This window comes from Falco rusticolus, chromosome 11 (assembly GCF_015220075.1).
Source record: "Falco rusticolus isolate bFalRus1 chromosome 11, bFalRus1.pri, whole genome shotgun sequence".
NCBI classification, from domain to species: Eukaryota; Metazoa; Chordata; class Aves; order Falconiformes; family Falconidae; genus Falco; species Falco rusticolus.
In genome coordinates this window covers 9,265,734-9,287,119 of record NC_051197.1, presented here as the reverse complement: position 1 = coordinate 9,287,119, position 21,386 = coordinate 9,265,734, and the positions used below count along the sequence as shown (strand labels likewise).

Here is a 21,386-nt window from a genome sequence, read left to right as displayed (position 1 = left end):
TACAAGTGCTGTATAAAATTTTAATTAAAAACTGGTTTTACCCCTCAACGTGAATATACAATATGTTTCCCAGATGGATTTCATATTTAAGTATTATCCAAACCAAAACCGTAAATGAGACAAATAAAGCCTTCAAAAATGGCACAGAGGCTAAAATGTACGTAAACACTAGATGACTGTGGTGAAAACAAGGAGGCAGACAAAGCAACCTTTTAGCAAATGTTTACTACTGGAGTACTGAATGAAATAGTTCAACTATAGTTTTAGTAACAACACAATCCGCTAAACATTCAAAAATTCAAGTCAGTGTAACAATGCAAATAGAAGCATTAGAATTCACCACCGTTCAGTGACGTACATGGTGCTTTTGTTACTTATAAGCTTCACCGGTTATTTTATACACTGATAAGTAATGGTATAGAAATGCATAATTCGTGGCGTGCCACGCATCAAACCGCTCACAGTCACCGCTGCTCTCCAGCCTCCCAGCTGGTGCAAAGCTCTGTTCCTTCAGCGGCGTCAGCCCCACAGGGTTATGCAAATGCCTGACCACAGAACAGAAGTTTTGTGCTGCCTCCTCAGGATCAGTAAATTCTTACAAACCAAGAGGGATGGTGCTTCGCAACAGCAAACTCCTTTCCCTGAAGAGGCCAGAAGCAGGCTCAGGTCACCACTTCTCCGGCTGCAGAGAGCTCTCAGCTAGGTCAGAAGCAATCCCCGGGAACTGAATGGCACCAGGCACCAAGGAGAAGCACCACCTCCACACAGATCCCGCAGAGACCCATTACAGGGCCTTTCTGTTGCCAGCCAGCCAAATCGCCACCGCACTTCAGAGAATTTCTCACTGAAGACAAACGGGGCACAAACTGCTCGTCTTCGGCAAGCCAACACTGTAACAAAAGGAGCTACAGCCTCAGCCTTTAAGGGCTTGGGTTGATGATGTTTTGGTCTCTACTGCTTTCTCCATGGAATTCAATGCAACCAATGGGGCTTGTGATTAATATTCCTCTTTCTGTTACACAGTAAACTGTCAGGGGTTCCCGATCACTTCTCACAACACTGGTTTATCTGTTGAAACTGAGAGGAATTAGGCAAAGACCAGTTATCTGCTGCTACCAGACACCACCACCTACACCAGACACCGCTTCTGTCAGTGCGGTAGCTCGTGAGGACCACCCACAGAAGTGCTGTCTCCTCTCAGCTTCAGTCGTTTTCACTGGAACCAAGAAGCTAAGTTTCATTGATTTGAAAGTTTCCCCAAATTCCTTGACTACTACACGAATCTCTGGAGATACTCCCAGCACTCTGACATGGATCACTCCATAACCACTGAAGTAACTAACATCACGGTAGGCTTTCCTATGACCCAGAAATTCCACATTACAAGACTGACGCAGTTAAGTGGCCGCTGCTAAAAGGGTAAGAATTCTGTTGCATAGTTCAATGTTTCAGAAAACACTTTCAAGCTTAAAAATCAGGAAAAGCAGAATTATATAATAAGCTATTCCTTGCACACGGACTGAACAAGCAGCGATTCCTTCCAACTGACTTTTTCAAACAGACCTTTGGCACGCCACACAAACTTTTCCACTGTTGAGTTGCACACACCATTGCACCCCTTGCTCTTGGGAAAGAAGAACAAGTGATGCGATAGATGTTAGTGGTGCTCATTAGTGCATATAGCAGACAGCACTAAGACATCAGGATGGCAAAAAAAATATCTGTATTAAAAAAAAATAATTATGAGAGCAATCTGCATGAGTCTGATGAACCCGGATCATGCAGGAGACAGAAGCAGAGTAGGATAGCAACTGTAAAGATTAGCTTCTAAAAGCACATGTAGTAAAGCAGTTCATTATCTTTTTCAGCCATCTCTTAGATTTAATAGATTTCTATCTTGATAAGATTAAGACTTGCTTAATAATTGTCTGATTAAAACATAATAAACCTGGGAAAATTAAAATAAAGCCTTTTACTAACCTGGAGATGAGATGGGACTTTTCACCCAGGCTTCCACAAAATAATTTCTGTAACGTTCACCTCAGGATCCCAAAGCACTTCACAGTCATTTAATTAAGCTTCAACAGAGCACAAACTCCCCATTTTACAGCTGAGCTAACAATGAGAGGGAGTCTGGAAAAGACTATTTAATACTGAGGAGAGCTGAATGTTCTCTTATTTTACCCAAAAAATAGATTCCCAACACCTACAGGTAGATTTCTTTCTCCCCTCACCACTTTGGTAGCCTCCAAAGTAACAGTAAAATTCAAACATGTGATGCACAATCTAAAGAACACCCTCATTGTCTTCCAAGCTGCCCAGATTTGGAGTATAAACACTGCCATCCATCCATCTTACAAAGCTGCCCCTGCCTGACCCCATCACTCCAGCCATCCCTATGCCTCTTGTCCCCAGTGGACCAATTTAAGCTTCCCTTCCTCTGGCTGAAGTCTTAGATAAGGCAAATCATTACAGAGTTTGACATTTTTGCCTTTAATCCACAACAGGTCTATTTCCAAAGCCACTACTACTCAACAAAGGATGTGCATTTCTACTGAGCACCGGCAGATAGCTTGTCTAAAGCCACCCCAAGATCCTAAACTATACCAAGTTATTTGTAGGAATGCGAGAAGGGCGCAAATAGCAAGCAGATTCCGACCTATTAAAATGAAAGTGATTAAAATATTGCACTGATTGCACGCTACAAGCAACACTGGATGCTGACTAGGATTTGGTGAGAATACTCATGGTTGTAGCAACTTGGGGAGGGCATGACAAGGAGACAGACTACAGAAAAACACTAATTCACTCAATCTGGCCCATTATTTCTAGATTTGAGTAGGCAGATTTCCTTTCGGAGGTAAAATGACGGGGGTGGAATTATACCATCCCACTGTCACTAACAGACCACTTTGTGGATGGCAAAAGATAAGGAGTGAGCACAGAAAATGCTATTTAAAGCGTCACTCAGAAACCTAGGAATTTGCATTTGATAGAAGGGATTTAAATTGTATTAGAAGGCAAGGTGCACCAAACAATTACAGTTTATTACTATGTTGGTTCACTGCCTGAACCCACACTTATCAGATACTGCAGTAGCAAAGGAGCAGCAGCGCTCAGTGCACTTGAGCTTGCATGCATATTAAGAGAGGGTTAGCTGAGCAAACAGGGAAGGGGCCAAATTCTCCGGAAAATAAAGTGGCTTGCAGATTTTATGGACAGATCAGAGCAATTTGGGTCTTAACTCCAATTTCAGAGAAAAGTTTTCCCTTAACCAAACCAGATTTCTAGCACAGTGCTTGGATGAGAACACTCTTTGCTGTTATCACAGCATATAAGCTGTGGAATGACTCTGACCCAAGAGAAAAACATATCCTACAGCAGCTGATTCAGGAAGACATTATACACACTGTCTCCCCTTGCAGCTGGAGCAGGGCCAAAGACACAGAGACTAGGCTTCATTTCTTGTTAGGCTGCATACGAAAGCTACACTGAGAATATTCATACCAGTCAAAATTCAATAGATGACACTTTTTTTTTCTCCCGTCCGGTTTTCACCTTTGATGAAAAATTTTTAATCTTTGATGAAAACCTGAAGGTTGCCATACTACCATTAGCTAGGGGAATTAAACAGCTATACCCCAGCCACTCCTCTAGACCACCCGAAAACATTACCCTGCTTTTTCACAGTGGCCTCCAACCTTCCTCATCCCCTCTGCGTCTGGAAGTCATGGCAACTTGTGTCCTTACTCATCCATTCAAAAATCCCCAAAGCCTCAGCATTCAGCCTTCCTATGCATCGAACAAACAGGGACTAAGATCTCCTGGATTGCTGGGGAGAGAAAAATTGAACAGTATCTCTATGTCACAGAACCAGATTAGACCAAAGGGGAGCAGCCAGCCTTCAGAAGACCGTAACTTTTACTACGCTATGACGCTGGTGAGGGAAAACACAGAGAATATCGAATGAAAGCTGTGGGATTCCATAAGAAGAACACTAAATCTTATGGCTCAAACACACACAGGAAACTGCACCAACCTTCAGATTGCAGTAGATTCATTTTAAACCAAAAGCTTGGAAAGTCTGTCTCAGAACGTGCCCTGCCTATTTAGGATCCATTTGAATACATCCACTTTCCCGAACAGAAAGGAAAAGGAAACGATTCCTTTACGGACCAATATGGGGTCACAGACGCAGGCTAATGAATGAATACCAGGTCCTAGTAGCACAATACTCCATGGCCCTTCAGCGGCAAAGCTTGGGTAAATTTTACTTTTCACTTCTGCAAAAATAGTGTACTACTACTTCACAGAGTGACTCAATGCTTACCCACAGCATAAGGCTTGTGCAACTAATGCCCTTTGAAAGCACTAATGTGCTAAGTGGCATCAGGGACAGGAAGTTATCAGTGTTAATCCACTTCAACTGGTTTCACAGTTACAAGGAATAGAAATGTCTATATGCAAGACACTTCCTCCGAGAGCCCCCTTTCCTGAAACAGAAGCACACAGCCTTTCAACGTGCTTTCCCACTAGCATAATTGCTCACCAACTGCTTTCTCAAATCAATTATGTTGTCTCAGCATTAAAGGATGGAAGGCAGAGTAGACCAACTTTTTGTTTATCTAGGCATGCTGGCAGGTTACAGTCATATGTTCTGCCATCTGTACTGCTGGCTTTATCCTTTATCCAACCATAACAGGTAAAATGGCACTGGTGTAACTGAATCTGCTCGCTCAGTCAGGGAAGGAGCCAGAACAGGCATTTGCTTTTTCCCCCCATTCTGAAAGGAAGCAAGAGATGGACACTCTTGCCCTTTTAAAACATTCCGTTTTTCAATAGATGGGCAATTTGCCCTGGTCTGCTAATGTGGGATCTGCTCAATGCAAGGCTGAAAAGGTTCCATCCCCAGGGAAAGCATCGAACTGCTGATGAACATTTGGTGGCCTTTAGCAAAAGCGATGCGGTTTCTGCCAACAGGATCCCAGCAGACTGGGAAGGACAGGCTCCAAATTAGGTGGGATTGTGATGCAGGAACTTCAGAAGGCCTGTACAGGGTATATGAGGAGCTTGCTGACTAGCTCCAGTCTTTCCCCCTCCACACTCTTTTCTTATTCATATTTTTTAAAATTACAAGTGTATTGGCAAATGTCATGACTGCATTCAAGAGAACCTGGAAACATTCAAATGCACAGTGTGTGAAGATAACCTTTCTTCCGATACAAAGGCTGCTGGGCTGGGTGGGTTTCTTTTAAAATTTGACAGTATTAGAAAAATTGTGACTAAAGGTGCTTGAAACTACTTTGAAAGCACATCTATAGGTCAGTATCAGTTTCTGCCTTTCTCAAAAATAAACAATCCAAAGGCAATTTTCTAGAAAACAATTCCCTTTGTCCCAGATGGGACACTTTTAAATCAACACTCACATTCACCTTCCTCTTTACACCCCCGCTCTGAACACTAGGACATATTGCTTCTTCAACCAATTCTAAGTTACTAAATAGCTTTAATTATTTAGTAAGAATTGGCTGCAGCTGAAACCTGAGTTTAACGTCAGACAGGAATGTCCAGCAGACCTATTAGTCTTCAAAAGACTATATTTTCATAGTCTCAAAGGAGCAACACCCTCTTGCTGAACCAGAGGAGTTAGTTGCTGTTGGTTTTTTGGTTTTGTTTTTGTTTGTGGTTTTTTTTGTTTGGTTGGGTTTTTTTGTTTGGTTGGTTTTGGTGTTTTTTTGTGGGGTGGGGAAAAGGGGGAATGTTAAGAGTTTCCTTTTGGCAACCCAGGACAAACCCCCATTTCTCCAAAACCCTGCCCAACCATAACTGTACCTTAAAAATACAGTACAAACACTGGTTACATAAAAATAGTTTTCATTACAAATATGAACACTGTGTACTGTGCATTTCCAGGTCAATTGCTATCAGGAGTGTGGGTTTTGGCCTGAAACAGTGCCAGAAGCTTTTTGGTACATGTTTCTGTAGATTTTCTCAAGACTTTCTTCAAAGATCACTCTGTGAGGCTTCCCTTTGTATACAGCTGCACGACTAGACCAATATTCACCATTATCCAAGTGCCCAGTAGTGTTCTGCTGCACTGGTAAACTGTCAAAATAAAGAAAAGAAATAACAATCAAATCAAGATAAGGAAGGGGAACCAGAAGCACAAAACCAGCAGAAATCCAAATGTAGAGCTGCTAAACACAGATTACCTTTCGCTAATTGAAACAAAAACTACACTGCAGCTACTTCTAAGAAATGGGAGCCCCACGTCATTCGTTCACACGAATTCTCCCCCACTTAACCTGAGTGCACTTGATAATACCTCCCAAATAGAAAAAATTAATTTTCCAAGAGCATGCAGTAATTTTGCTATATTTTGATAAGCAGTGTGACTAGGCACTAAGCCTATGCAAGAGCAACATTTTTGTGTCCTTTGGACAAGGAAAAAAAGGATTTTTGTGTCCTTTGAAGGTTAAAACGTAACCACAAGCAGCTATTTCAATATGAAGGCAATCTATCAGAGGTATATTAAATTACTGTGGTTGCAGCTGTAAAGTGCTCTATCGGAAGCATCTTGGATTAAGTATTCTACCAAATACATTATGATATAGTGGCAATTGAGTGTTCCTTCCCCACCCCATCTTCTGTGTCACTGTTTTAATACTAAACACAAATACAGTCTCATATTTCAGTTGGTTTGAGAAATTATTCCTAGATCTATGAAGTGAAATCTATTCTCTGAAAATCACTACAAAACACTGACAAATCTGAAGTATGTATTTCTAAACTTCATGACTATTCGCCTTCTCTTGAAACTTTCAAAACAAAGGCTTGTGTCATATAATGAAATGAGCCATATTAATTTATTAAAGCATGAAACTAGTAGCTCAAAAACCATAAGCAAAAATGGACTGCTGAGGTGACATTAATCACCTCTATCTGCTCAGAGATTTAGGCACTTCAGACACTTAAAAATTAGGACTGAGTTATCTTTAGCCTTTCTTGAGCATTCTCAGCCTGGGAAATCAAACTGGAAATGCGAAGCTTACAGTGACCAACCCCACTTCGGAAACAGATTGCATTTCACAGGGAAGCTTTATATTTTCTTATATATATATCATTTATTAATCTACTATGATCAAACAGTACTTAAAACTTTGTCCTCAATATCAGTAAACACCTGTAACAAAATGAAAGAAACCTTATGTCAAAGGAATCAGAAATATACGTGTTAGCTGCATCAAGACACAAGGTTTTCACTTTAAGAATGGAAAATGGTGATGGAATAAGAGGAACATGCACGATCAGTTTTCTAAATTCACATTTCTGAGCTTCCACTGTCCCATGGAAAACAAAAGAAGGAATAGTTTTTGCTTTTAGACTTCTTACATTCAAACATTAAGGTGATGCCAACCTTTACCGCACAAACCAACAACAAAATCTCTATGTGGCTCCAGTATCAAAAAGGGAGGAAGGCCACTTTCACACTTTTTCAAAAGAGCTTCAACATTCAAAGTCAGCCAACAGCACGAAGCAAATTTAAACCTGTTTATCATCCTGGAGAGAGTGAACTGTGCTTCACAGTCTGGACACAAAGAAACCAACCTACCAAACAGCAAAATCAATAGGAAAGTTATACAGGCCTGTGTTAAATGTAGACAAGTCAATACCCTGGCGACCCATCAACAGCTGAAGTTTTACCTCCTCTTTTCTGCAGTTTGTGTTACTTCATTTCTGATGGAGAATTCTCAGGCCAACAAAGAGGCACAGCACTAGAAGTGGCACTTGTAACTATAGAACAAACAGCTCTGACACTCTTCTCCTTGGAATCCATTTCCTGCAGTCAGCCCTGTGCTTGCCTTTTCTTCTACTAAAAGCTTAATCTACACAGAGACACTCAAAATCCAACCACTTTAACTGCAGTAAAGGAAAGACTCAGAAAACAGCAGTAACTTTTACAAGTTCCTTATTCTGGTACCGACAAAGACTTAAAATAAAAGACACAAGCTTTATTTTCCCTTCTCTTTTTGGAGGGGTGTGTGTCTGTATTTCCACTAGCCAGCCCTTGCACATGAGATACTTAGCACTGGTGTGGACAAAGATACAGCCAAGCCAGGGAACAGTCCCTCTCATGTCTCAACTGGAAACCAGCTGACAACCTGAGCTAAGCAATCTGGGAATTACACTCACAAATCATATTAACAGCAGGATTTCTGCACGCAACTCCCTGCTCTGAAATACCTGTCATATGCTTTTGTTCCCTCATACATCTCCTTTAAGAGTCCCAGAAGTTCTTTTCTGAGTGAATCATATACTAAATATTTCACAAAACACGGCCCTTTTCCTTACTCCCAGTGGTTTTCAATCATCTATGTACTTTACTGCCAACATTTGGTCGACAGTACCATGTCCTTCGATGAACTCTGTCTCTGTCCTTGTGTCCTGTTTATGAGCACTGTGGCAAACACTCAGCAATCAGACTGTCCTTGAGTCCTTTTATGTCTTGCCCTTCCGTGAATGGGCCTACAGCTGCTGGCCTCTAAACCCAAGCAGCAGTCCTTCCCCAACCTGAGTGCCACATTTCATATCCCATCGCTTCATGATTCTGTAGTATTAGGGTTTGTTTTTTCTTTTTTCATGGTCTGCAGTTTCAGCATCAATCTCAAAGTCCCAAAGCTGCCTCAAAACAAAAACTTACACTTTCTCTCTCACAAACACATCCTACACAATTTAATTGCAGCAGCTGTCAGAACAAAGGATAAAGGACCAAAAAGGCTACACGCAGAAAGCAGGAGCGAGCATGGGTATAGAAATACTAACAACTGCAGCAGCAACTTCACATACATGTGCAAATCCGACTTACTAGATCCCTTGCAACAAATTACAGGAATTTAAAAAAAAGCCAACAAGTCATAAATGAACTTTTTAGAGCTTACTAATTGCAAGTAGAAGTTCACTATGATATGCATATTGAATTACCCTGCTTTCAGTGGTATGCAGTGCTGGTTTGGGAAGCCTTTGTAACAAAATACCGCATCACATTTAATTATCAAAATAAAACCTCTTCTTCTTAATGTTAAGACTTTTCAAATTTAGCAATACAGTTCTAGAACCTCTCTCTTTATACTAAGAACAGAAAAGCCACACAACCCCAAAAGATGTTTTACATTACTTAGCATCTTCCCTCAAACTAGTGCCCCAAATGTACAAAATACTGTGTGCATACATAGAGAACATCAATGTTGTTAACTTCTATTACAGAAGTTGTCAAAATCAACTCAATTGGTGTCTAAAGTAATATATGAAGCCCTAGTCATATATGTGAGTACACAGAATAATTAACCTTCGTAATCCAGGTTTTCAAGATGTCTTCTGAAATATGGCATGCTGAATTACTAAACAATACTATATATATTTGCTGGTTTTTTTGAAGATGCTTGTCTCTTCCAAATATAGGTTTTGTAAAAAAAGAATAAACCAACAAAACAGCCCCAAACCATATTACTAAAACTTCGATGTATTATTGCATTCCTATAGTTTTAAGGAAGAATAACCATTTGGTTATTTTTAAAGTGAATTTGCTCTCTGCTTGATAAAATCCCAAACCTACTGCCCAAGGATCACATTGATGACCAAGTCTAGTTCCAAAATCAGTGTTTTATGAAGACTATATTGACACAGTGCCAAACAGTATGAAAGGCGTAATTATAGTTAACTGTATTTTGCTTTCAGGTGAAAAAGCTCAGTAGGATGAACTCCTACAGAAGCCTTTCCCCCGTGCAATATATTACATAGATCAAAGTAGGAAGAGAATTTTTTAGCTAAATTTAAAGGGCGATATTATGAGTATGACTGTTCTGTCTTGGTCAGACAAAAACTCCATACCTGCTCTGCAGTTCCCTCATGGATAAGGGTGCTTTATGTGAAGATTCTCTTGTCTTAGTCAAGTCTCCTTTTGACGAGTTACTCTCATCCTAAAAAAAAACCAAAAAACAAACCAGAAATCAAATTCTCATTACCTTGGTTTCTGATTACAATGATCTCAGTTCAAAAATGCATTCTTTCCATTTAGTAGAAGACTATTAAAGTACTTACATTTCTTGGGGGAAAAACAGACAAAGTGTAATGAGCCAAATGCCATTTATGAAGAATTTTAATTAAGTTCAGTACAATTCAGCTAATAATTTTCAGGTAATAAGCTGGAAAGAATTTCTAGACAGTGTAGATCTAGAGAACTACGCAGACAGCACAAGCTTCGATAATCCCCAACAAACACATTGGCAAAATGTTATGAAACCTACTGCTCACTGCTTTACTTCTGTTTCTTGTAGAAAAGGGGAAAGAGAACCTAAAACTTATTATTTATTAGCTTTTATAATGAGCTACCATTATCTATTTAATGTATTTCACCAGGCAGAAGCATTCTACACATCTGAATACTTCGATTCCATATACAGGGCTGAGAACATACTTACCCCACTTTAAAAAATGCCTACGATACAATTTATGACCCTTCAGTGGAGTTGTAGAAAGCAGTCTTACCTTTCAAATGCTATCTAGGCATCAATTAACCCATATTTGCCCTCTTAGGTAAGTAAGACAGAAAACAGCTCATCCGAAGGGAGCCAGTTGCTCACCTGAGACAGAATAGTAGAAATTCCACTACACACAACCACGTTCACTCTACTCTGAAGAGCAAAGACACTACTTAAGAGGTGACACTAAGTGATGCTTTCAGCAGAAGCCAACTGCTGTAAGGATTAGTAAACAAAATCACCTGGAAAATCAACTGGAAAAAAAGACGGCAGTAAAAATAATCACACTTGCTGGTAACAGAAAACTGGGAGAAAGACAATAAATATACTGGTAGATGGCAATAAGATGCAGAGCAAGCTGAACGGCAGGCATATGGATGAGGAAAAACCTAACACAATTTATTGTGGTGAAATATAAGGTAATAACTGTGTTTGTAAACAGGAAAACTCTCTTCCTTCAGCAGTCACAGACTACAAAGCACTCAAGAGGAAATGGGGTACAGTGGTAAATAAAACTCTGCAGCATTTGCTAGAGGCAAATTATGTTCTGGAAAGCAAAAAAAAAAAAAAAAGATGGAAACATTACAATACTGTCAGAATGTCACAGCAGAAAGTTACGGTGGACACCCTAAGGAATCTGCAGCAGAGCTCCAGTCACACCATTTTTACAGAGCACTATGGAAAGAGAATTTTGGAAAACACAGCTGGATGCTTCTGGGAATGATTATTTAGCATGAGGCTCTTCAGAATGAAACAGAGTAAGAGATAATTTTTAACCTTTCGAAGTTTGGAAGAGGATCCAGACTAGAGCCAAAATCTACTCACCACATTGCCAGTGCACTTGCCTTACTATTGCCTCACTTTCAAGATGAGCCATGTACCTCATCCATCCACTCTGTAGCAACGCAGCCTAAATTTTGGGCCATTTCGGGAAGAACAACCAGTCCTGGTGTATTTTACAGTACTCACTGCAAGCAGACTCAATTTTTTTTTTTTAAGCAGGTCAGCTGGTGTTAGCACAGCTTTCACAAGTTAGCTGTGTGCAATTATCAAACACCGTGAGACTTCTCTGTAACATCCTCCCACTCCTTTTGCTCAGTGGAAGGAAATGGAGTGAGAAAAATGGTCCTTTTCCAGCATTGTTCTGACCAGGCAGGTAATTAAATACTCAAACATCTTACCTAATACCTGATATCTGGATTTTTTAAGGCAGAAACATGAGGCTTTCCAACAGGAGAGGAAACAGAAAGGCATCACCTCTGATTATTAATCCATGTGAGTATTCAGCAAGTGTCCAATACTGGAAGTGACAAGGTGTGCTAACGGAAAGCCAACAGAAAGTACCATGCTTCAAGAATCTAACACCATGCTTTGCAGTTTTGTGTGAATTTGTGCAATATTGCAGGAAGAAGGGAATACCAGCTTATGTGTAAGTCATTATAGAGTAGAATGTTTTATATTATACAAGTAAAATATGTAAACAGGAAGAAAATGATCAAATTCTCCTTTACTCATTATGATATTTAATAGTCTTTATGGTTGTATGGAGAGACTGTGTAATAGCCATCCAGCTCTCCTAACAAACCAGTAAGTCTTATCATAAAATCATGGTCCACTGTTTAGGGAAAGTAGTCAAGGACCACTGGAGATAGTTCAGGCTGCGCAAACTTTCATTATATGTAAGTGCTGGACCATCACGAAATCCCATTTGTTAAGTTCACTGAAACAACAGAGAAGCATTTTACATGATTTGTACCTATTTTGGGGTGGCTGAAACACATAAAAATGTGATGGGCATCTTCTATTTGAAAGGCAGCAGCTCACAAGATCATAACATTCATATAAAAACTCAGGGAGGTACAGCATGAACTAGATCAAACAGTCTTAGCATGCACAAGAAAAGGTTTTTCAGAGTTTAAAACAAAAAGCACAACTAAGCTAAAAATGAAGATTGAACACAAATGAAAAAATAATCAGATTAAGAGAGCATGCAGGCAACGCAAGGAGCTGCCCAGATGGCTAAATGTGGGAAAATAAGTAAATAACCAGAGACTTCAGAGCTAAGGCAGATGTTCTTCAGTACATCTTGCAGCAGCTGACTGAGAGAACAACCTTCACTTCTGCCCCAGCCCCCTGCAGTGGTTTTATGTAGTCAGTGGAGTCATCCCATCCCAGCCAGCACGGCCCGCGTGCCAGCATACTAGTGCTACGCCTGTCATTTCTGTGCTGAAGTCGAGGCGCGGAGGCTAGGGCTCTCACTCTCTATCACGCTTCCCACTGACACAGTAAACCACGTCAGAGGGGAAAGGTGGACAGCTCTAAGTTAAAATTGCAGTGACATTCAAAAAGCAGCCTTCTGTCAACACTCCTTTTTCTAAGAGAGGAAACTGAAGCAAAAAGGATGTCCTCCTCCATTCTGAGAGACTCGTGTCTCTTCTAACTAAACAGTAACATCTGTGTTAGATTGCCAGACAAAAATAATTTCATCCAAGCTCCTAATCTTAATCTTGCCTCTCATTCTTACACCCTTTTATCTTACCTTTCTTTTACCTCAGCTCACAGTTAAGACCCTAAGTCCTTTGCAGATGAACAACCTTGTTCAGCTGGTACAATGCTTTGGCCAGGGAGATCCTGTGCCACAACCAGGTTTCTCAAAATCACAATAACAAAAATTTTTATCTGTCTAAAAATCACACTTCAAAATTCCATCAGACTCAAGGACAAAATACTCTGATCCTGGGCATAATCTCATTCGATAAAGAGCTCTGCTCATTGAAAGCCAGGTAACTAAGGGGAAAAAGCACACATCTGAAGAATAATATTAGCTCTAACAACAGCTGGACACAAGCAGCTGCTGATGTGCAGCTGCACATGTTAAGCCCTGATGTTCTACAGATCTGTAACATATTTTTTGCTTAAACTGGAAATGGAAAACCAGATATAAAAAGAAACTTAATTGTCCTCAATAACCTGCGAGAGGGTTACCTATACCAGCTGTCTGTAAAGGCTACACATAAAGATCCTACTGCAATCAGGGTGAAACAGTTCAGCTTACACGCTGAATCCACATTTCTACAATCAAGGCTGCCTCAAAGGACATTATAATAAATCCAAGACTTTAGGCACAGTTCTCTTCCTCAGCCATCTTGGAGAAAAGAAAGGATTGAGTTTGAAGTCAAACTTACGAATATTAGGCGCTGTCTAGCACTGTGCGTCCTTAAAATATTTTTCACTCTTTTATGGATCTCATCTCCATTTGCTGATGAAGGCCAACCAGAGCTAAATCTGCAAGAGGAAGAGGAAAAACAAACAGAAGAAATACTTTCTTTTTGAAAAGCTCAAACATGTTTTTGACTCAGATTATTTTTTTTTAATTATGAAGCATACGTTACTTCCCTCTATTTGGAACATAAACAATGTTCAGATTTGATTCTTCTTCTCCTCTGGGGTACAAGTAAAGAAACATTTACAAGCAGTATAAATGGTATGCACCCACAATACCAACAGAAGATGCAAAACATAGAAACTGTTGATGATTTTGTAATGTGAGTAATATTCCCATAATGTTTGTACTGTCCCTACAAAATAGGAAAGCTATACAGCTATTGTATTCCCAGTAATCAGGTTTTGTTTTCCTCTTTTTAAAGGAAGTATTACACACATGAAATTCTTTTCACTGGAATAAATCAACAGATAACCCCAATGCATGCAAATTCAAAAGACCATGGAATTAAAAACTGCGAATTCCCAATCTTTATTTCACAAGATGGAACTGCATTTTGAGTTGGTTTTTAACATTAAAAGCAAGGTAGCTAGTGACTTAAAACTAGCAGCTACTTTTGGATTTTACCCTTTTATGTTTTGCAGCACATTTTTTTCCACTTTACTGAAAAAAACCCCAAACCCATCATCCTCAGCAAGGCAGGAGCTAGCAGAAATTTCATCTGAATAGTTATTCTCAGACTGTTAAGGGAGGCAAGTAAGATTTTAGGAATAGGATCACTTAATCATTTACAAACCAGCCACGTTAGTACACTCAAAAATGTGTTTAAAAAAAAAAAAAAAAAAAAAAAAAGGAGATCAACATAAGTAAAGATTTACTGTGGTAAAGTTATGAAACGTTTACTTACACAATCTTATCACAGTGGACAGAAACAGGGCACCAAATCAAGATTGTGCATCTTCATTTCCATGTTTCCTAACCCCTGAGAACCTGATTTTGCACCAAGAAAATAAAAACTCACGACGTGGTATCATGCTAATATGAACGCGGGTCACCAGGCAAGCTGTGAGCTGGCAAGCCACACCGCTGCAGTTTGAGCTGACGGAACTACAGCCAGCAGCAGCACTGGGCTGCCATACTCTGGGTAGATTAGGAACACAAGAAACAGCAACATGCTTTGACAGTTGGCTTCACAAATTTGATGCAGTATATAAACACCATGACTCTGAGATTCTACAGTGGGCTCTGGACGGGTTTGTGTGACTGCGACTGCAAGCCTTTCTGCCCTCTTCTCTCCAATTTATCCCATTCCCTGTGTTATCCAGTCTATCAGTCTGAAATCCCCAATCTGACTGTGCCTGGCTTAGTTTACCTACATCAAACTTCCAGAAATTTCAATATAGCTAAAGAACCGTACAGCTCCTTCCAAAAAGGGACAAACCAAGTACATATGAAAGCTTACAGTTCGAAACAAGAAACTTAGCAACATTAAAATTAATGGAAGCAGGATTCTGAAAATGGAAAGTGCCTTGAAGGTTACAGGCAGGGCAGGGAGCTCTTTGCAGTCTTTTGCACCATTCCCTTTACTACCAGAGAGAGACAGAAATGTAAGTAGGAAGTGACCAGTTACTTGCTTCTGAGTAACCTTCTTCTGTTTTCTTGTATCTGACCAGCTTATTTGGACTCTCTTATTATTGCTTATCTTTCCAACATATATCTCTCTGTTGTAAACAGACCCAATATTTTCAGCCTATTTATGAGTTTTCTTAAATCAGTCTATCTCCGAATGCTTCTGTTTTTCTGCAAGAAAGGGTGCCAATAAATGACACAATATTGGAAGGATGAATTGTATGTTCTATAGGACAATGTATTGTTCATATTTCTAATGTAATTAACATTGTTCATGTTTGAATCATTACAGGCAAGAATTTTCACAAAGCTGGCTGTAACATTTGTATTAGCATCCTGAACATTTAGAATTAATTTCAAACCCCACAGCACGTATGGCAACCATACTGTTCAATTCTTTTGCATACTAGAATCTAACAAGCTATTGCACTAAAAGATCTCACCTAACTTTTTCTAAAAGAAAGCAAAATGGTTTCTGAATTTTGTTAGGGGAGGAAAGCATTGCTTTAAAAGAAACAGGAGTAAGTCTCTTAAGCAGGCAGGAACATTCATTTCCCTAACAGAGTCAAACCAGTTTGATTTACTGCGTTACAATGCATGTGCTCCATCACTAGTGGGTTTTTTTGTTCGTTGTTTTTTTCAAAACACAAAACCAATAATGACAACAACCAACCAATGATTTTTTTCTTTTTTCCTTTGAAGAAGAGAGGTAAAGGAAAGTGGTACTATTACTTTATGGCTTCCGATTAGCATTTATAAACATTTGCTAATATTGAAGAACCCCCAAAATACCTGTTTAAAAATCTGCACCCTAGGTGCAGTAAGAGTGAGTCATTTCCCATTTGACAAATAAAAGATAGACACATGAAGTCATGGCATTTTCTCTTATTTATACAGCATCTGCTGTTCTTCCAACATCCAGGTTCCTGGCACTGAGAAGCTGGAATACATTGCCCTTGGGAAATAAATTTTATGAAATTCATATGTAAGATTTCAGATCATTGTTATTAATCTTAAATTTACAAATATCCTTGGAGATAAATTTATTTACTTTCAGAAAAAAGAAAACCCGGCTTGTTATTGAATTTGTTTAGAAAATACATGGCTATGTCTGCAAGAAGAAGAAGATTTAAGTACTTAATTCAAGAACTATTAAATTTCTTTCTTCAGGTGATTTTACCGATCAATCCACTAGTGCGCGCTGTGGTATAAGAAACGTTAGCCACTCACACAGCCCAAACTTGCTTTACCGCCCCCCCAAAAATAAAAAAAAAAAAGGGAGGAGAAAAAAAATATCAAAACCTGATGTATGACTGAAAATAGTATCAGCTTCTTCTTAATTTCCTTTTCTGTTATTGTTACTGTCTAATTTTAGTAATAACTATAAGTCTAATCCACATTTAAAGTCACAATGTTAATATTTACACCAACCACAACTCAAACTAAAATAAAATCATGCCCAAAATGTAACAACCATAATCTGAAGTGAAACCTTTTTATGATATTCTAACTCTTCTATTGGAAATATCTCATAAAACAGGCCTTATAGCACAGCTTCTTTGAGTATAAATAAAGGGATGCTATTTGCCCAAAATCACCAATAACGAGTTTCTAAAATGACTAGCTACTTATTTATGTGATTAAGGTGTCACTATCATATTGCAATGTTGAAAGGAAAGTAATTTCATTTCAATGACTGTTTGTCCTGATAAACGAAATAAACTTCTACAGCTGTATTCTTTGTCATACTTTCAATTTTCCCTGGGACTTGCAAACATTCTGCAGTTACATCAGTTTAAATTGTTTATTGATTCCAATAGATTGTATAAACACTTTGGAAATATAGCTCAGTGACCTAGAAAAAGCCAGATCAATCAGAGAACTTCTCAAGATTAATTTCAAAGATGTTGTGTCGAGTCTGATCAAGGAAACAGAACCATTTTCCCTTGTAATGTGACTAAAGGCATTTATTTTCTTTTATGAGATAAGGGTTTTTTTTTAAGGTCAGACAGACAACATCTACCTTGATACAAAAAAACCCCAACAACACCCAACCAAAACATGCAGCCAAGCAGACAGTCTTTGTGCTAAAGATTAAAGTTATTTTCATGTATAATTTTATCCATTAGGATGAAATACTCCATTAGAAATACAAACAGGATACATCCACCCATGTACTCTAGTCAAACAGCAGCTTGCGAACTTGAGAGCTGTAATAAATAGGAATTTTCAAATGTCATACAATCCAATCATCCACTTGCACATAGCAAAAATGTTAATATCACATTTCAGCAGGAGATACTAATACATTTCATATCAGCAGAATTAATGCAAAAGCCTACTGCAGAATATTTGCAATGCCTATCGTGACCCCTTCCCCCACCATCACACCTCCCAGCCTTGTGAACAGCTCTGTGCATGTGGCATCCATGAAGAATTCATCAGCTTCAAAGGCACAGACTTCATGCTGAGCAAAACCACGTACAAGGACAAACTATCAGAGGACAGAAACCAATAAGTCCTGTAGTACCAGACTCAGAATTGGAGAGAACACTACTGTAACTGGGGGGAAGAGGGAGAGAGAACTCTTAAAGCTTAGTATAATCTGAAAAAACCAAACACTGCAAGAACTTGTATATGGAACAAGAGAGATGCTCAAGAAAATCAAATATATTTAATTCTGAAATAGAAAAAAAATCCTCACATTTTATATCCAAGTAGGCATTTATACAGTGTTCACAGTAAGTGGAGAAGTTGCTTTATTCTCATTTAAGAGGACACAAAGTGGTAATTCAGTATGATGAACTTGATTCTCATTGTATGCTGATCTGTATGGAGGCATAACAGAAAGGCTGAGCTATGCTCAGGAGTTTCACTGGTCTACTTAGTAAAGGATGCAATTTTGTTTTGATTTTTCTTAAAATGACTGACAGCTATGAACCTTAGTGTAGTTGCCCCACAAAGGTGTTTTAGAGACTCTATTAGTACAGATCAGTTCCAGAATTTTAGTGAAAATATACCAACATACAAATCTTTACATTCTCACAATATGTAAGGTAAAGGAAGTAGGCTGCTTTCACAATGCCAGGATACTACTATGAAGCAGAAACAATTACACACAGACAAGGCCTTAAATCAAAGCACAGAAGCCTAAATATTTGGAAGCAGAAGCTGACAGCTTAGCTCTGTACCCATTTGCTCTCCCTTTTCAGTAAGAAGTCAAAAAAAAGTAGAAATTTCTCATCCTTTCTATACAGTTTCTCTTACTTTCAAAAGCCCTGTTTACAGTTAGGCTTTGAAGCACTGGAGATACATTCAGTGCTGGGCTTTTAAATTAATAAATGCTTTCTTCTCCCTCCCAAATTTCATATCTAGCCCTTAAAACTGTGGAAAGACACATCATCTTCATGTAAAAAGTGAAACCTAAGTGGCAGACTGTTTCTGAGATTTCAAGGAAGGCCAATACTCCAGCTGGAGAGTTGCCCCAAAAAGGTCAAAGTTGTTTTGGTACTAAATCATGAGTATGTCATAAATGGGCTGCACCTCCTTACTCTCTTTGGAAGCTTTTCCATTAGCTCCCATCTTTTCTGAATGTATTAATTTATACACTTAAGCCAGCTTAAACAGCGATCATTTTCAAATTTACTTACCACTGCAGCAAAATAAACCAATGAAGATGACAAATAGTAAAGATGTTCGTCAAAAATTTGAAACAAGGCTTAGATACTGCTCAGTTTTGCAGAATATAGTATGAAATAACTGACCTTCAAGCACTGATTCCAGAAATTAACTTAAAGAATGCAAAATATGTAAACTTCCCCAAGAGGTGAGACTCATAAACCCACAAGATTCAAGAACAATCTGACTACCAAATAAATTCCCCCAAAATAGAGAAATTATTTTTACGTGGTTTGAAATAAGATAGGAAATCTAGTTGCAGCCTCTCCCTAGAGCAAGCTTTTTTTAAAAAAGTCAGCTAAATTTTTTAGTGTTCTACTCTGTAGTAGAAAGTTCTCAGAACTTAAACATACACTCTCACAGAAGTAAACCCTGTCTTAAGGATGCATGTCACTCTAAAATATTAGCTGAACTACCTGTGTCTGGATTTTGCTAGGCAACAAAAATAATACTCAAGATCCTGGGGTGACACATTTCAAGATCACTGAAGCCAAAGCTTCTGATAACTGGAATTTTCAAGGACTTCCTGCAGGATCTAGTATTTCTTTAGATCTATCATTAGTAATATCTAACTTCATGCTGCCATTTCCCTCGTACTTGGAAAAAGATAATATGAAAAGATGGCAGTGAAACAACAGAGGAATATTACGAAGGGTATCTGATCCAGACAGTTAACCTGTGTCTTCAAGCAGAACTTAGGTTTTTGTTAAATTTTGTAGTAGGTAAGATCACATATCAGCAATATAACCAGAAGAACATAAAAGAAGATATTGAGCTGCACCTCACTCTGGAAACAAAAGCAAAAGCCTGCCATTCCAGAGTAGGAAAAGGAACCATTTCATCCCAAATAAAGGAGCAGTAGCTTTGCCTCTCATCATAACAGCAATGGTCAAATCCTCTATGATTGCTGTAGTCTCTTGAGCAAAGAATTTCTTTTGTGCCAGCACATAGCTCCATTCAGAGGACTTCTGTCATTACCTTACAGAATCCATCTAACTATTTCTCCTTTTCTTTATGAAAGGTACTTTGCTGCAGGTTTCAGTGCTGCAAGGAAGGTTTAGCTTGTAAATTCCCAAGAAAAGCACCATCTTTCTTCTAGGAGTCCATGAGGACACACACATACCATGAACGCAAGGGCTGGACTTAAATTTTACTTTCCTGCAGCAGCATTGAGAGAATACAGGATACTCACTTATGCACAAAAGAATATTTATCTACACACAAGCAAACAGACTGTGGGGACAAATCAACTGCATTGACATGCTGCTGGCCACACATCATGGGCAGGAACTAATGAGCGTGTATGTACCATTAGTCTGCACAAGAGCTAGAATCAAAATGGTAAGTGAAGCTGTACACACACATCACTGCTGAGTGTCAGTCTGCAACACCAGTAAATGCTTTCCTTAGGTGACCTAAATAATGGAAAATGTAAAAATACAGTAGAAAAATAAATATTCAAAACTTTGCTGCCTTGCTCAACAGTAAATCTATTCACAGTTCTGGTTCTGGCTCAAACCCAGTGGGAAAGGGGAGAGGATTGATTCGTGGTCTCTCTAGCAGGCTCACTGGAAGGGACTGCAAACTGCTCAAAGGGATACAAAATTGCTCAGAGGACCTTATACAAGACACAAATTTCCGTATCACTGAAAAGTATCATGGTGGCTTACAACTACTCAGCAAGGCTCTGGGAAGTACTCCCAAGAATGCAGACATTCACTTTTCTTTTTTTTTAAAAAAAAGGAAAAAAAAGGAGAACTAAAGGTCGAGGTGGGGAGTCAAGTTTCATACTGACTGTGGGTTGACTAGCATTAAAAAAAAAAAAGCCTGGAAATGCTAAGCTCTTTGTCTTTGTAATTCAAAATAAAATTGAGGAAATAAGTACCAAATACTGTGAAATAAGGCTCTATATTCTTGCAAATACACTAACACTGATATTCTTTCAGTAGTACTGATTTTCTCTGTATTGCTGTGATCTGAACAGCAGTGTTTGCATGCATTGCCAAACATTGACCTCTGATCCATGTTTGTCATTCCAAGTATCTCGCAGTATACAGTCAGCTAAAACCATTATCATCTCAGCAGCATGAAATAGAGATCAAATTTTTTAGACTATGCCCTTTACCTTCTCATTTTGAATTTTTTCTGATGACAAAAGTAAATGCTTACATCTTTAACATAAAGAGATGTTACATCTCTAAAGAGCTGAGAACATTTCTTCTAATAAGAAGAAAAAATGTAATTTCACAAGACCACAAATCTCTTCTGGAGAGGAACTCATAAAGAGAAAATGCAAGAATGTTCAGATAAGTTGAAGA

General features: G+C 38.8%; 1 protein-coding gene across 3 annotated transcripts in view; it reads right to left on the bottom strand.

Annotated features, from left to right (window-relative positions):
* SPATA6 (spermatogenesis associated 6) overlaps window positions 1–21,386 on the bottom strand; it is a 45,641-nt gene continuing 24,255 nt past the window's right edge. For all 3 annotated transcript variants that reach the window (XM_037403917.1, XM_037403918.1, XM_037403916.1), the window contains 3 exons: window positions 13,724–13,823; window positions 9,889–9,977; window positions 1–6,105 (listed from right to left, as the gene is read on the bottom strand). In XM_037403917.1, coding sequence (XP_037259814.1) covers window positions 5,925–6,105; window positions 9,889–9,977; window positions 13,724–13,823 — 370 coding nt within the window. In that variant the 3' untranslated portion in view covers window positions 1–5,924. The remainder of the gene's footprint in view (window positions 6,106–9,888; window positions 9,978–13,723; window positions 13,824–21,386) is intronic.